At 43.6% G+C, this 15,872-nt stretch overlaps 1 protein-coding gene across 1 annotated transcript; it reads left to right on the top strand.

The window, feature by feature from the left end:
• Window positions 1-14,464: 14,464 nt before the first annotated feature.
• Window positions 14,465-15,409, top strand: LOC142257650 (olfactory receptor 10A4-like). Its single transcript, XM_075329786.1, has one exon. The coding sequence runs from the start codon at window positions 14,465-14,467 to the stop codon at window positions 15,407-15,409; it is 945 nt and encodes a 314-aa protein (XP_075185901.1).
• Window positions 15,410-15,872: the final 463 nt, after the last annotated feature.

Below are 15,872 nucleotides of genomic sequence, written 5' to 3' on the forward strand. Positions count from 1 at the left end.
TGTGTAGCCACGCTCCAGCGATCCCTGCCAGGTCAGGTTGCTGGTGGGATCGCTGGAGCGTTGCAGTGTGACATCTCACCAGCAACTTCCTAGCAACTTACCAGCGATCCCTATCAGGTTGTATCGTTGTTGGGATCGCTGGTAAGTTGCTTAGTGTGACTGGACCTTTAGATGCAAGAAGTTCAGCTTTATCTTTTGACAATAAAAGGTCTCTGATAAGATAATTTAATTCATGTTGAGTAAAGCATTCTGGCTGCTCCATCAGGTACATAGTCATCTTGACTTGAGGTCTCCATTCTTCGCCAGTTGCTTCAGCTCCATAGCCTTCATATGCTACTTAATTTTCATCCAATCCAGACAATGGTGATACAAGAACTGGCAAGGTACCATCATGTGGAACTGGTCTAATTGCAGATTCAAGTTCAGGGTAATTAATCTTATGTTTGTTTTTCGTAGAAAAGCCCTTCAGTTTGACAAAACAAAAGTAGCAGAAACTTTATGTGATAGAGCAAAACTAAGCATATTTTTGGAATCAGCACATCAAAGTCAATAAAACAGACATATTACCTTTGCTGATGATTTTTTGTGCTGACTAGTGTATCTTTTAGGCCACAAACCTCTATCCTGTGAAATATCTGTAAAATGGTCTTAGTAAAGGCTAGTGCCTACTAATGAAAGCAAAATGGGGGTAAGAGCAGGACAATTGTCCTGCAAACAAATGTGTATAGGGAATAAAAAAAGGTGTGGGGTCCCTGCTGTTTTTGATAACCAGCTATCTCTTTTATCTTGGCTTGTTATCAAAAATATATACACTACAGTTCAAAAGTTTGGGGTCACCCAGACAATTTTGTCTTTTCCATGAAAAATCATACTTTTATTTATCACATGAGTTGAATAATGAATAGAAAATATTATCCAGACAGTGACGAGGTTAGAAATAATGATTTTTACTTGAAATAATAATGTTCTCTTCACACTTTGCTTTCGGCACAGAATGCTCCTTTGCAGCAATTCCAGCTTTGCAGACCTTTGGCATTCTAGCTGTTAATTTGCGGAGATAATCTGGAGATATTTCGCCCCATGCTTCCCGAAGCCCCTCCCACAAGTTGGATTGTCTTGATGGGCACTTTTTGCACCATACGGTCAAGCTGCTCCCACAACAGCTCAATAGGGTTGAGGTCTGGTGACTGGGCCCCTCCATTACAGATATAATACCAGCTGCAAGCTTCTTCCCTAAATAGTTCATGCATAATTTGGAGGTGTGCTTTGGGTCATTGTCCTGTTGTAGGATGAAATTGGCTGCAATGAAGCGCTGTCCACAGGGTATGGCATGGCGTGGCAAAATGGAGTGATATAATTCCTTATTCAAAATCCTTTCTACCTTGTACAAATTTCCCACTTTACCAGCACCAAAGCAACCCCAGACCATCGCATTACCTCCAAAATGCTTGACAGATGGCGTCAGGCACTCTTCCAGCATCTTTTCAGTAATTCTATGTCTCACAAATGTTCTTCTCTGTGATCCAAACACCTCAAACTTCGATTCGTCTGTCCATAACACTTTTTTCCAATCTTCCTTTGTCCAATGTCTGTTCTTTTGCCCACAATAATCTCTTCCTTTTATTAGCCAGTCTCACATATGGCTTTTTCTTTGCCACTCTGCCCTGAAGGCCAGCATCCTGGAGTCGCCTCTTCACTGTAGATATTGACACTGGCGTTTTGCGGGTACTATTTAATGAAGCTGCCAGTTGAGGACCTGTGAGGCATCGATTTCTCAAACTAGAGACTCTAATGTACTTGTCTTGCTGATCAGTTGTGCAGCGGGGCCTCCCATTTCTCTTTATTCTCTGGTTAGAGCCTGTTTGTCCTTTCCTCGTAAGGGAGTAGTACACACCGTTGTAGGAAATCTTCACTTTTTTGGCAATTTCTCGTATGGAATATCCTTCATTTCTAAGAACAAGAATACTGCTGAAAAGGGGGGGAAACAAAGGCGCAAATAGGGTTTTACCCGGTATTAACCGTGTAAGAATGTAGAAAGATACAGTCACCTGGAGCAGTTGTGCCAGTCACAACCCCTTGTAAAGCATATGAGTGTCCGCGTGGTTCCAGCAGCAGCCCCGTGAAGACTTAGTGAAAAAAAATATATATATATATATATATATATATATATACATATATATGAGAATCGGGTTTTAGCCGCGCTAAGAAACCACTGTTGCCAGGATGTAGTTTATATTAAAAATCTCTTTCTTTATTACAGCATCCAACGCGTTTCAGAGACATAAACCGTCTCCTTCTTCAGGGAAAAAGAGAATACATGTATAGTACACAGGCCGGTTACTTATAGAGGAGTTCAATATGCCATGCTACCAGCTATGAACTTATGAACGTATTGAACTCCTCTATAAGTAACCGGCCTGTGTACTATACATGTATTCTCTTTTTCCCTGAAGAAGGAGACGGTTTATGTCTCTGAAACGCGTTGGATGCTGTAATAAAGAAAGAGATTTTTAATATAAACTACATCCTGGCAACAGTGGTTTCTTAGCGCGGCTAAAACCCGATTCTCATATATATGTATATATACATATATATATATATTTTTTCACTAAGAACAAGAATAGACTGTCGAGTTTCACATGAAAGTTCTCTTTTTTTGGCCTTTTTGAGAGTTTAATGGAACCAACCAATGTAATGCTCCAGATTCCCAACTAGTTCAAATGAAGGTCAGTTTTATAGTTTCTCTAATCAGCAAAACTGTTTCCAGCTGTGCTAACATACTTACACAACGGTTTTCAAGGGATTTCCAAACATCCATTAGCCTTCTAACACAGCAAACACAATGTACCATTAGACACTGGAGTGGTGGTTGTTGGAAATTGGTCTCTATACACCTATGTAGATATTGCATTAAAAACCAGACATTTGCAGCTAGAATAGTCATTTATCCCATTAACAATGTATAGAGGGGATTTCTGTTTAATTTAATGTTCGCTTCATTGAAAAAAAATGTGCTTTTCTTTTAAAAATAAGGAAATATCTAAGTGACCCTAAACTTTTGAAACGTAGTATACATTTATCAAAAATTATTTATTTAAATAATTTAAAAAAAATGGCATGAGGTCTCTTCTCTTTTTGCTGACCAGCCATGGTGAAGCAGACAGCTGGGGGCAGGTATTATTTATCAGGGTGGGAAATCCCATGTTTATTTTGCCCTTTCCAGTTTTAAAACAGCTGTGCACTGCTACCCCAGTAGTGGCACATCAATGAGAGGAGCCAATTCTGGTGCTTTGCCTGGCTCTTCCTGATTTCCCTGTTGCGGCATATGAATAGCGCCTGAACTACGAACCCTGGACACAGATTTTGTTTAAAAAAGTTCGAGTTTGAGCCGCAGACACCAAGTGTCTCGTATGAAACCCAAACTTAACTGTTTGGGATCGCTCTTACCATGTAAAAGGATGGTGAAAAATGTAAAATAAAATCAATCAAAAAAACTAGATGCCTTGATTCACACTAATAGTGTTGTGTATATTAACCCCTTCACAACTGCAGGAGATAACGGCACATCCTATTTCAAATTGACTTAAATATCAGGGACTTACCATTACATCCCAAAAATCATGGAGGCACAGAGGGCTGCACACCCGCAATTTCAGCCAGCGACTCTGCTTACCTGACAGCCAATCCTCTGCCCCTGCAGCCAGGGACAGTGCTTTCACCATCCCTGGCTGCTTAGCCTTCTAATTGCCATGATCAATACTCTTTTAAACACTCAGGGGATTGGGAGAGGGATCGTGCTCCCCCTCCTCTCTGATCGGGACCCCGCGATGTAATTGAGAGGGCCTGATCATTCACATGGTGACCAGAAGTCATCATGACAACATCCGGGTCACCTGACTACTGAAAGCCTACGGAGAGCCAATGTGATCATACCTGCAGCATGATCACACAGACTCTCTCAGTGCAGCACTGACAGCTGCGATGTCCTGCAGTGATTGAGCACTTCAGAACATTGCAGCTGCAATGAGAGCCCTTTGTGGTGCTGTCCCATGAAGAGACTAAAGGACCCATTAATACGCTACGATATATTAACGATATGTCGTCGAGGTCACGTCGTTAGTGACGCACATCCGGCATCGTTTGACATATCGTAGCGTGTGACAGCTACGAGCGACTGTGATCGTGCAAAAATACTCACTTTATCATTGCTCGATGACATGTCGCTCATTTTCAAAAAATCGAACATCCTTCTGCGCGCCGGTTGTTCATTGTTCCCGAGGCAGCACACATCGCTTTGTGTGACACCCCGGGATCGATGAACTGCAGCTTACCTGCGTCCCGCCGGCAATGCGGAAGGAAGAAGGTGGGCGGGATGTTACATCCCGCTCATCTCCCCCCCTCCGCTTCTATTGGTCGGCCGCTTATAAAATAAACAAAAAAGTACACATATTTGATAATGCCACATGCATAACAACCCGATCTATAAAACTTTCTCTCTAGTTAACCCCTTAAGTTAATAAAGTAAAAATAAATGAATAAAAAACCTAGCAAAAACTGTCTTTTCAACATTCAAATGACAAAAAATGTTGTATAAAACGCAATCAAACAGTTAAATATACATAAAAATGCTCCAGCTGAAAATATCATCTTGTCCTGCAAAAAACAAGACCCCATACAGCTCTGTCAGCCCAAAAAAATTATAGCTCTCAGAATGCAGCAATTAAAAAAACAGTACTAATGTTTTATTACAGTTTTTTTTGTATAAAATTGTTTTTATGGTGTAAAAACAGCAAAACAAAATAAAAACTATACAAGGGGCTGCTGATAAGTCTTTGGCTTTGTGATTTTTTTTGTTTCTATGTTAATGAATGTTACATCACATATGAGCCTTATGTGTCTAATATATAATCAAAATTTTGTGTTTATTGCTTATAGCAACAGTGAGAAACGCACGTGAGAAATCAAAATGGCGGAGTCTAATGTGATATTCACAGCAAGTAAGAGCAGGGGAGTGATAAAATTCTTGTTTCTGCAAGGAAAGTCCATGAAGGATATTTATAGTGATATGTCGCAGACATTGGGGGATCAATGCCCTTCATAGTCCACAGTTAAGAACTGGGTTGCCAAATTTAAAACGGGCCACTTCAGCCCCAATGATGAGGAACGTCCCGACGACCGAGAGTGGTTGTTGTTCCAGAGATCGTCGATGCTGTGCACAACCTCATACTGGAGAATTGATGAATTGAGCAAAAGCAATAGCAGATATCATGGGAATTTCACTTAAATGTGTTTGTGTCATTATCATGAACATTTGGACATGAGGAAGCGATCCGCAAAGTGGGTCCCCAAATGTTTGACAACAGATCAGAGAAGCATAAAAGTTAAAACTTCCCGGTCCATTTGTCAGCGTTTCTGGACCGCTAACAAATTTCTGCATCTACTGGTCATTATTAATCAGACTTGGATTTATTTGCATGACCCTGAAAATACGGAGCAGACAAAAGAATGGAGGCACAGGTGTCTCCTCGTCCAAAGACGTTCAGGGTGAAAAAAATCAGCCACTGAGGTCCATCAAAGTAAGGTATTACTTTGAACTTTTGGACCAATTGAAGACAGCTCTGAAGGGCAAACGGCGCGGCAAGCTGTCCAAAGGAATCTTGTTCCTGCAAGACAATGCCTCCGCTCACACTGCTCAAGCAACCACAGTAAAACTGGAAGAGCTGGGCTTCCAGCTGGTTGACAACCCCCTTATGCATCAGATCTAGCTCCCTCCAGCTATCATCTCTTTTCAAAGCTGAAGAAACACCTCAAGGGTACCAAATTTCACACCATTTCTGATGTCATGTCTACTATGGATGACTGGTTTGAGGCACAACCGAACTCCTTCTTTTTGCTAGTCCTACAGAACTTGGAATACTAATGTAAGAAGTGTGTTGTCATCAGTGGAGAGTATGTGGAATAAATGTAATGTTTCATCATATATCTTGTTTCTTTCTTGGTAAAGCCAAAGACATATCAGCAGAACCTCGTATAAATATGGTATCGCTGTAATTGTACCGATCTGAAGAATAAAGCTATCTTATCACTTTTTTGTCATGGTGAATGGTGTAAAATTAACATGACAAAACTATTCCTGAGTTGCTGTTTCTTCTTGATTCTGCCTCACAAAAAGTGGAATAGAAAACAATCAAAAATTATGTGGGCAAAAATTGTACCAATAAAAACTCCATTTCATCTTGCTAAAAACAAGCCCTCACATGACTCTTTCAGAAGAAAATTAAAAAGAACTAGAGCTTTCAAATTCCTGTGATGCAAAAAATCTATATTTTGTAAAAAGCATTTTTTTAGTGTCATAGTCGCCAAACTTAAAAAACTATATAAACCTACGTTCGCTGTAATAGTACTAACCAGAAGAATAAAGCCGCCTAATCACCTATACGGCATACAAATAATAAATAAATAAAGCTAATTCTTCAACTGCCTTTGATTTGTTTATTCTGTTTCTAACAAATTGCAGCACAGCACAGCTCATATTTATCCTGCGCTCTACGCTGAGTGCTTGCACCAGGACTACATATATGGGTGCGTGCTTATGATCAGGAATAGCAGCATATTGGATGCAACATCTATTTTCTGTGTCCATACCGCTGTATTATGCGGTACAAGTACAGTGGATGAAATCCCATTCCTACTGTGCTTCTTTTCTTCTCAGTGTAAACTGACCTGCAGCGCGGCTTCCCTACATGCACCATGTCAATTTATGCTGTGGAGACATGAATGTTCTCAGCTGGGAAAACAGAGTCTTCTACCTCATTAGTGAATAAATCGATAGTGGGTTTTATCTGAATCAAGTATTCGGAGATGTAGATGGAAACTTCAATGTAAGTGATCAGGATAGAGCACAGGATAAATGTGAACTGATCCAACATGTTCTGTACCAAAATTGTCATCAAAAAGCATAAAAGTCAACCCACAAAAACGCAAATCCCCACTCAGGTCCATCATCGGATAATGGAAATATAGCACAAGAGCTCTCGAAAAACCTTATGCTTCCTTCCTCAAAAAAGAAAATCCAGCAAAATCTGTGCTCCCAATCCCAATGTCCCCTCTCTTCTGAGCCTTACAATATGACTAAACTACAGTTAACGTCCACATTTTTGGTATTTTAGTGAGGAGAGCCCACTTAAATTTGCAGGGTGCAGATTTACAGAAGCACGAGCTGGGCAAAATGTACGGGCACTACAATAAACTGGGCACAAGAGCTTATTTGCAATTTTTAATTTTGCAACATTCACTGTGTTTGACACCATGGGTGCTTTCCAGAGACTAAATCATCACTACACCCGTAGAGGAATTCCAAGAGGGGTGTAATTTCCAAAATTTGGTCACTTGAGGGGGATTTCCTCTGTTCTGGCACTTGGAGGCTCTGCAAATGGAGTCCACAAACCATTCTAGGAAAATCTGTGCACCAAATATCAAATGACGCTCCTTGCCCTCCAAGCCCTGTGGTGCGGCCAAACTGCACTGTACAGTCACATGTGGAATATTGCCACATTCAGGGGAAATTGTGTAACACATTATGGAGACTTTTTGTTACTTATTCCCTTTGTGAAAATTGCAAATCTTCGATGAAAACAACATTTTAGTAGTAAAAATGTAATTATTTTTCGTTCACCACCCATAATAGCATAACATTTTGTGACATACCTGTAGTGTCAATATACTCACTGCACCCCTGGATAAATTCACTGAAGGGTGCAGTTTGCAAAAAGGTGTCATTATGGGGCGGTTTCTGATGTTCTGGCACCTCAGAGGTCCTGCCAATGTGACATGGCACATCCACACCTTTCCAACTAAATCCGCACTCCAAAATGGCGCTTCTTTCCATTCTTCATTTTGTACTGTTCCTCAAAAGTAGTTTTTGACCACATATGGGGTACTAGCCCACTCTGGAGATATTGCAGAACAAATTGTATGGTTCATTATCTCCTGTTACCTTAGTAAATTTGAAAAATTTGACATTAACGCAACATTTTTGTGGTAAAAAATGTATACTTTCGTTTTCACAGCTCAACATTATAAAATTCTGTAAAGCACTTGGGGGTTCCATGTGCTCACCAACCATCTCGATAAATTCCAAGAGGGATCTAGTTTCCAAAATGGAGTCACTCGTGTGGGAGCTCCACTGTTTTGGCACCTCAGGGGGGGTCTCCAAGGCGAAATGGCGTTTGCTAATGATTCCAACTAAGTTTGCTTTCAAAAATTTAAATGGGGCTCCTTCCTTTCTGATCCCTACCGTAAGCCCAAACTATTGATTTCAACCAAATATGTGATATCGGCGTACTCAGGAGAAATTGCACAATACATTTTATCATGCATTTTTTCCTGATACTCTTGTGAAAAAAAAGCTACCTGGTTAAAGCAACAATTTTGTGTTATTTCTTTTTTATCTTCACGGCTCAACATTTTAAACTTTTGTGAAGCCCCTTGGGGTTTAAGGGGCTCACCAAACATCTAGATAAATTCCTTGAGGTGTCTAGTTTCCAAAATGGGTTCACTTGAAGGGGACTTCCATTGTTTAGGTACCGTAGGGGGTCTCTAAATGCGACATGGCATCTGCTAATGATTGCAGATAATTTAGCTTAAAAAAATTCAAATGGCGCCTTTCCTTTCGAACCCAGCCATGCGTCAAAACAATTTTACCAGATATGAGGTATCAGCGTACTCAGGAGAAATTTGTGTTTATTTGTGTTTTATTATGTTATTAATAAAATTGAGTTGTAGTCATCGTTTGGCAGTTGAGATTTCAAAGTCTTATTGTCAGGCTGCCAGCAGGGGGAGCTGTAGTCCTGCTGGGAAAGACACTACATGGAGCTGAATGAGCAAGGAGGGGAACTCCCAGTGTGTGCTGATGCAGTGTCTGTCAGCATTAGCCGGACAGCTGAAGCTGTGGGGAATGCGGAGGATGGTCAGACGGGTCCGGATCTTAAGCAGTACGTGCAGCAGGAAGACCGGATGAACTAGCAGAGGTGGAGTCAAGATCAGGCCGAGGTCAATATGAGAGGAAACAACCGAGTGGGGAGGTAGGAGAGGGGGGAACAACCAGGGCTATTGTGGGAAGGAAGGAGGTGGGACAGAGGAATGGCAGAACGACTAAGGGACAGAACACAGACAAAGGCTTAGGGCACAGAGAGGGAAAGGATCAGGACTCACATGCAAAGCAGTGCTAAGCTTATAGCCGGAGCTGGTTCACCGGAGATGACAGTATTTAAAGCATCCCAGCTCCGGAAGTGAGGCCCAGGAGAAGGCTCCACCCCCTAGCCATGTGGACGTTTTGAGGAAACTGTGACACTTATATAGTAGGTTGCACATTATAAAAGATGTATAGCTGACACTTTAAGGTTTTACAGTTATGGGATAGGAGGCCAGAGCACACAGCTCATTATTATAGACTAGACAGACCTGAATCGGAGTGTGGTGTAAAGAAAATAGGAATATTACAACATAGCTTGAAGTGACGGGGAGGTGCAGGACCTGCAGAGTTAGAGCTCGCTCACACAAGTTTATACATTGTAATTATAATACAAGTAGTATAATCACACATTTTATTTTGGGAAGCATAGATATTTTAAAAAATTTCCTTTTATTTTTGCAACTGTTAAATCATTTTTTTTTAAATTTATTGTTTTTTCTAAGCTGCATTTCCCAATTAGCAGAACTTGTCTTCTGAGAATAATCTTTTTCTACATGCAAATCCTTTGTGGTTTTGCCCTGTGAGAAATTAGCCCAGTTTATAAAAGCATGATATTTGTCAAATAATCATTCATTATAATTTATTTAGTGCTATAACTAAAATGATTCTACATTTTTGTTGTTACCTTTATAATAGTGACGCTGTTATCAGACTTAGAAAGTAAGTGACTTTCTATTGTAAATTAATCGTACCATGCAAATGGGGGAGTTTGCGAAATGAGGAATAAGGGTGGTGGGATTGTAAAAATAAATCTAAGCACAGGCTTCAGAAATAATCATGTGGCTTTGGTTTTACATTAATAGAAGCCAAAACAAGTAAAAGAACTGAAATCATTCTTTATTAGTCACCATATTATTGATTTCCTTTCTACTAAAAGAATTGCACCAACAGCACCGTTTTTCTTTCGTATAGTGATGTAAGGAGGAACGGGGATTCTGCCTGAGATCGTAGAGTCTCTCTTCTAACAACACTCTCATATGAATGATGTCTGAAGTCTAGTACAAGGACAGACTAACCCCCTTCACGACCTGTGACGTACCGTTACATCATAGGTCTTGTGTGTACCTTTATACGGGCTCGAGCGCTGAGCCTGCATGTTTCCCCTCTCATGTTGGCTTATCTGTTCACAACCCAGACCCAAAACACAATTGTGGAATTGCATTTTTTTTTGCAATTTCACCACACTTGTAATTTTTTTCCCATTTTCCAGTACAATATTTGGCAGAATGAATGGTGTCATTCAAAAGTACAACTCGTCCTGCAAAAAAACAAGCCCAAGAATGACTATATTGACAGAAACAAAAAAAATTATGGCTCTTGGAAGAAAAAAAGGAAAAAATGAAAACAGAGAATGGAAAATCGCCCGGTGGTGAAGGAATTAAGAGCTTGTATTTTTGCAAGATACATGAAAAATTCTTCAGACTTTGTTGCCTAAATTTCCAGTATTTCTGGATGGCTTATACGGTTGTGTTGACTGAGCCAAGGGCAAACATACCATTGATGGTGTGACGCCCTGGCAAAGCCAGGTTGTCACAGAAAGAGTTAATCCTCCTTGGTAATCTGATCTCACACCGGTGCAGCAGGACAAACCACAGCCCCCAGTGTAAGAGAAAAGCAGAGCAGAGGGGAGGGGCTGGAGCAGAGTGTTTGGAGAGGAGACAGAAGAGGAGTCTGGAGTTGTAGCTCCCAGGCTGATAGCAAAGTGTGCTCCGAGAGGGCCGGGACAGGCTGTAGTGAGGAAGGGGCCAGAGGTAGCCGGAGCAGGGCGGTGGCCCCTCGGTACCTAGGGTGACCCGGATCACTGCATGGGAGTGGATTCCCCGTTCCCGGCTGAGGAGAAAGAGGAAGAGAGTGGAGAGAAAGGCACCTGGCTGCAGGGAAAGAACAGGAGCTGCTGCACCGTGTGTGGGACACTAACACCCCCGTACCGAAGGCTGCGGACACCGGCAATTCCTAGTTTACCAGTGACTCTGTGTGAAATACTTGTGAGTACACCCGTGTCCTCGGGCACCGCACCGCAGCACTGCACCCTGCTCCCTGCTTACCCCGTCACTGGGCCCCGGGACAACCAACCCCCCTACCCACGGAGGGGAGAAATAACAACCAAGCTTCTCCCTGTCACTGCTCCCGGGATCCCCATAAAGAGCAGCGGTGGTGTCCACAATCACCACAACCGTGGGTGGCGTCACGGACAATCTCCCTTAACAAACCCCCTTTCACTGTGGAGCCTGGGATCACAGACCGGGTCACGCTACCGTGATACCCACAGAAGTGACCCTGTGGCCCGGATCTGAGTACCCCTGGTCCCCGGGCGACACATTTGGCGTCACGAACAGGATCGAACCCATCCAGTTACCTGGAGGAAGTGCGCCTTGCCCCGTCCGTCAGCGGCGTCCCGCTGAGGAAAAATCCCGAAGTCCGCCATTTTAGCCGCCATTTTAGGCGCCAAAAACAACAGCTTGGCGCCTTCTTCTCCGAGCGGCGGGTGCGAAAAAGAGGCTCCGCCCCCTGAGAACGCGGGCGGAAGTGAAGCTCTGGAGGACCGGAAGCAAAAGGGAAACTTTAAAAGTTGCTAGAAGGACTGCTCCCGAGTACCAAGGGGGAGCAGGAAGAAGGAACCGCAGTTTATGTGACTAGGACTGTAAAGGCAGGGACGCCAGGACTTTGCCTAATTCCGTTCCTGGACAAGCAGTAGCCACAACCCGATGACATCTTACCCGGCTCTGGCAGTCCGCCCAGCCGCCACGGTGATGATGTCGGCTCCGGCAGTCCGCCCGGCCGCAACGGAGGTGGCACCCGATTGGATGTCTGCCCCAGATGTGGCGCCAGCCGCTCCCAGGTACCCCGTCACAGCTGTGGAGCAGCCGGAGTGCACCTGCAGAGAGGAGGAGCAGGCCAGTGAGAGATGGAGCCCTCGGCAGTTAGCGATGCCGGTTGTAGCCTGCGCCGGGGGCATCCAAGTGGGCCTGGCTTCTGAGCAGGAGGCAGAGCACGGAACCCGTGCCCCGTACTGGGAGTGGCGGCAGCGGCAGTGGTAGTGGAGCATGGACGGCTACCCACAAGTTAAAAAGTTGACTGTTTTATGGACTGTCACCCCTGTTGAACGCCCTCAAGTTCAGGAGGAGGCCATCTGCTCCACAGGTGTGGGGTGGCAGAACAGTTTAGAGTGTAAGAAAATGGACCTCCCGATGTGGGAAGATGTATGATTGTAATGTGTTGATTTTTCCAGTTTTAATAAATGTTGGTGGCCAGACGGCCCGAGGATGGGCCGTGTTTTACCAAGGGGGTGTGTGACGCCCTGGCAAAGCCAGGTTGTCACAGAAAGAGTTAAACCTCCTTGGTAATCTGATCTCACACCGGTGCAGCAGGACAAACCACAGCCCCCAGTGTAAGAGAAAAGCAGAGCAGAGGGGAGGGGCTGGAGAAGAGTGTTTGGAGAAAAGACAGAAGAGGAGCCTGGAGTTGTAGCTCCCAGGCTGATAGCAAAGCATGCTCCGAGAGGGCCTGGACAGGCTGTAGTGAGGAAGGGGCCAGAGGTAGCCGGAGCAGGGCGGTGGCCCCTCGGTACCTAGGGTGACCCGGATCACTGCAGGGGAGTGGATTCCCCGTTCCCGGCTGAGGAGAAAGAGGAAGAGAGTGGAGAGAAAGGCACCTGGCTGCAGAGAAAGAACAGGAGCTGCTGCACCGTGTGTGGGACACTAACACCCCCGTACCGAAGGCTGCGGACACCGGCAATTCCTAGTTTACCAGTGACTCTGTGTGAAATACTTGTGAGTACACCCGTGCCCTCGGGCACCGCACCGCAGCACTGCGCCCTGCTTACCCCATCACCGGGCCCCGGGACAACCAACCCCCCTACCCACAGAGGGGAGAAATAACAACCAAGCTGCTCCCTGTCACCGCTCCCAGGATCCCCATAAAGAGCAGCGGTGGAGTCCACAATCACCACAACCGTGGGTGGCGTCACGGACAATCACCCTTAACAAACCCCCTTTCACTGTGGAGCCTGGGATCACAGACCGGGTCACGCTACCGTGATACCCACAGAAGTGACCCTGTGGCCCGGATCTGAGTACCCCTGGTCCCCAGGCGACACAATGGTGCACCACACAGAAGCCTAAAGGCAACTTTACACACTGCGACATTTGTCATTTGTGCATCACGGGCACGTCGCTAGAACAATATCGCTAGGACGTGTCACACGTACTTACCTTCCTAGCAACGTCGCTGTGGACGGCGAACAACCTCTTTTTTAAGAGGGCATAACAGGGCATAACAGCGACGTCAATCAAAAGAAGCGGAGGGGCAGAGAGCAGCCACATTCACATCACTCCCACCTCGTTGCCGGAGGATGCAGCAATGCTGTTGTTCATCGTTTCTGGGGTGCCACACATAGCGATGTGTGCTGCCTTAGGAACGTCGAACAACCTGCGTCCCAAAAGAGCAACGATATTTGGAAAATGAATGATGTGTCAACGATCAACGATTTGGTGAGTATTTGTGATCGTTAGTGGTCGCTCGTAGGTGTCACACGCAACAACGTCGCTAAAGAGGCCGGATGTGCGTCACAAATTCCTTGACCCCAACGATATCTTGTTAGCGATGTCATTGTGTGTAAAGCGGCCTTAAGAGGAAAAGGGGCCACTTCAACCTCCAAAGCACTGGATTGCAAAGGGCCAACATATTGTTCTTACACCAGGTCTCTTGTGTCTGCGTCCGCTACTGGACTGAGTATATGCTATCTATTTTAGTACAGGAGGTGGAAACACTTCACAGTATGCACAATGTCCAGATTCTCCTGTTTCTCAGGTGGGCCGTCATAACTGAGGTACCATACCACCTTGCTTCTCATCCACATCTCTCAATAGAAAAGTGAGAGAAGTAGGAGAAGTTGATAGTCGGCACATGACCACAAGTATGCAAATCCCATATCTGCAATCTCAAAGACTGGATGCTTAAACTGGACATAGAGGGGAATCCTGACAGTGTGCATATTTCACACTATCAAACATATAGCTGAAATGTATCTAAGCCCTGGAAAACTGTAATACATTTCCATTTAGAGAAGTAAATATACCAAGCCCTACTTTTATACCTGAAAACAAAACATGGGTGAAATATTGATTAATATTTGACTATTAGCTAAAATCAAATAATAAGAAATGACCATTGTTGTTTTTTTTTTCATTAAAATTTTTCATTGCAGGCAAAATGCATGATGTTAATAAAACCACAGTTACGGAATTTGTTCTCTTGGGCTTTACTGGCTTTGATACATTTGAGAAAATCCTTTTTTATGTTGCTATCTTGGCATATGTTGTGTGTATATTCGGTAACATTGCTATTATCGCATTAGTGCGACTTGAACCTTCTCTGCATACTCCTATGTACTTTTTTCTCACTGTGTTTGCTGTTCTAAAAATATTATTTGTTTCGGTAACTATTCCAAAACTCTTAGCCCTCATTTTTCAGACTACAGAGACCATATCTATGGTTGGTTGTTTTGGACAGATGTATGCCTTAAATGCTTTAGGCGAAACCGAGTGCTTTCTACTTGCGCTCATGGTCTTTGATCGATACTTGGCTATCATCCACCCCTTACATTATTCAACTATAATGACCCATGCTTTTTGTTGTGAATTAGCGGCTCTTCCCTGGATGGCTGGATTCATTATTTCTGTTATGCCTACACTTTCCACCATTCTTCTCGAATACTGTGGTCCCAATCAGATCAACCAGTTCTTCTGCGACTTGGCTCCGTTGCAAAACTTGGCTTGTTCAGACTCATTTTTTAGCAACTTGGCCACCCAGTTAGCAGCTGTTCTTTCCGTTGTGTTTCCATTTCTCACCATTGTAGCATTTTACACTCACATTATAAATACCATATTAAATATTAGGAGTGCGGAAGGCAAACACAAAGCATTTTCCACGTGCTCTTCCCACCTTATTGTTGCTTGTCTATTTTATTGCACAGTTATCGCCGTCTACATCAGACCAAAAGGGAGTCAGGAAGATAAATTTCTGGCACTCATGTACACTGTGGTGACTCCACCATTAAACCCGTTTATTTATACTTTAAGAAATAGAAAGGTGAAAAATTCTTTAAGAAAACTATTGAGGCGACTTCTGAAAGGAAATTTGATGTTGTCTTCTTAAGCAAATTTCATTTTGCCAAGATTTTGAGTGAAATTTAATATATAAAGCTGAGTGCATGTATGTATGTGTATGTCCGCTAAAGGAATCCGCACCATTGCATATACAATCACAAAGTTTTGCACAGACACTCCATTTGACTCAGGGAATGTCATAGACTATGTTTTGAAGGGCAATTTTAACCCTGTGCTTTACAGTTAGTTGCCAAAAAACCTGCCTCCATTAAAGTCAATGGAGCTGGGAGCCACAATGCAGCTAGAACTTCAGAAGAATGTTGGCATGTCACAATGCAGCCAGGGAGAGAGACAAAGATAGACAAAAAGACAGAGAGGGAAAGAGACATTGAGGGAAAGTGACAGAGAGGGAAAGAGACAGGGAAAGAGACAGACAGGGAAAGAGACAGACAGGGAAAGAGACAGAGACAAACAAAGAAAGAGACAGACAGGGAAAGAGACAGACATACAGA

Source organism: Anomaloglossus baeobatrachus, chromosome 12 (assembly GCF_048569485.1).
Source record: "Anomaloglossus baeobatrachus isolate aAnoBae1 chromosome 12, aAnoBae1.hap1, whole genome shotgun sequence".
In the NCBI taxonomy this organism is placed as follows: Eukaryota; Metazoa; Chordata; class Amphibia; order Anura; family Aromobatidae; genus Anomaloglossus; species Anomaloglossus baeobatrachus.

Bases quoted from the DNA above. Each gene is read 5' to 3' on its own strand.
- LOC142257650 (XM_075329786.1), top strand. From the start codon at position 14,465: ATGCATGATGTTAATAAAACCACAGTTACGGAATTTGTTCTCTTGGGC.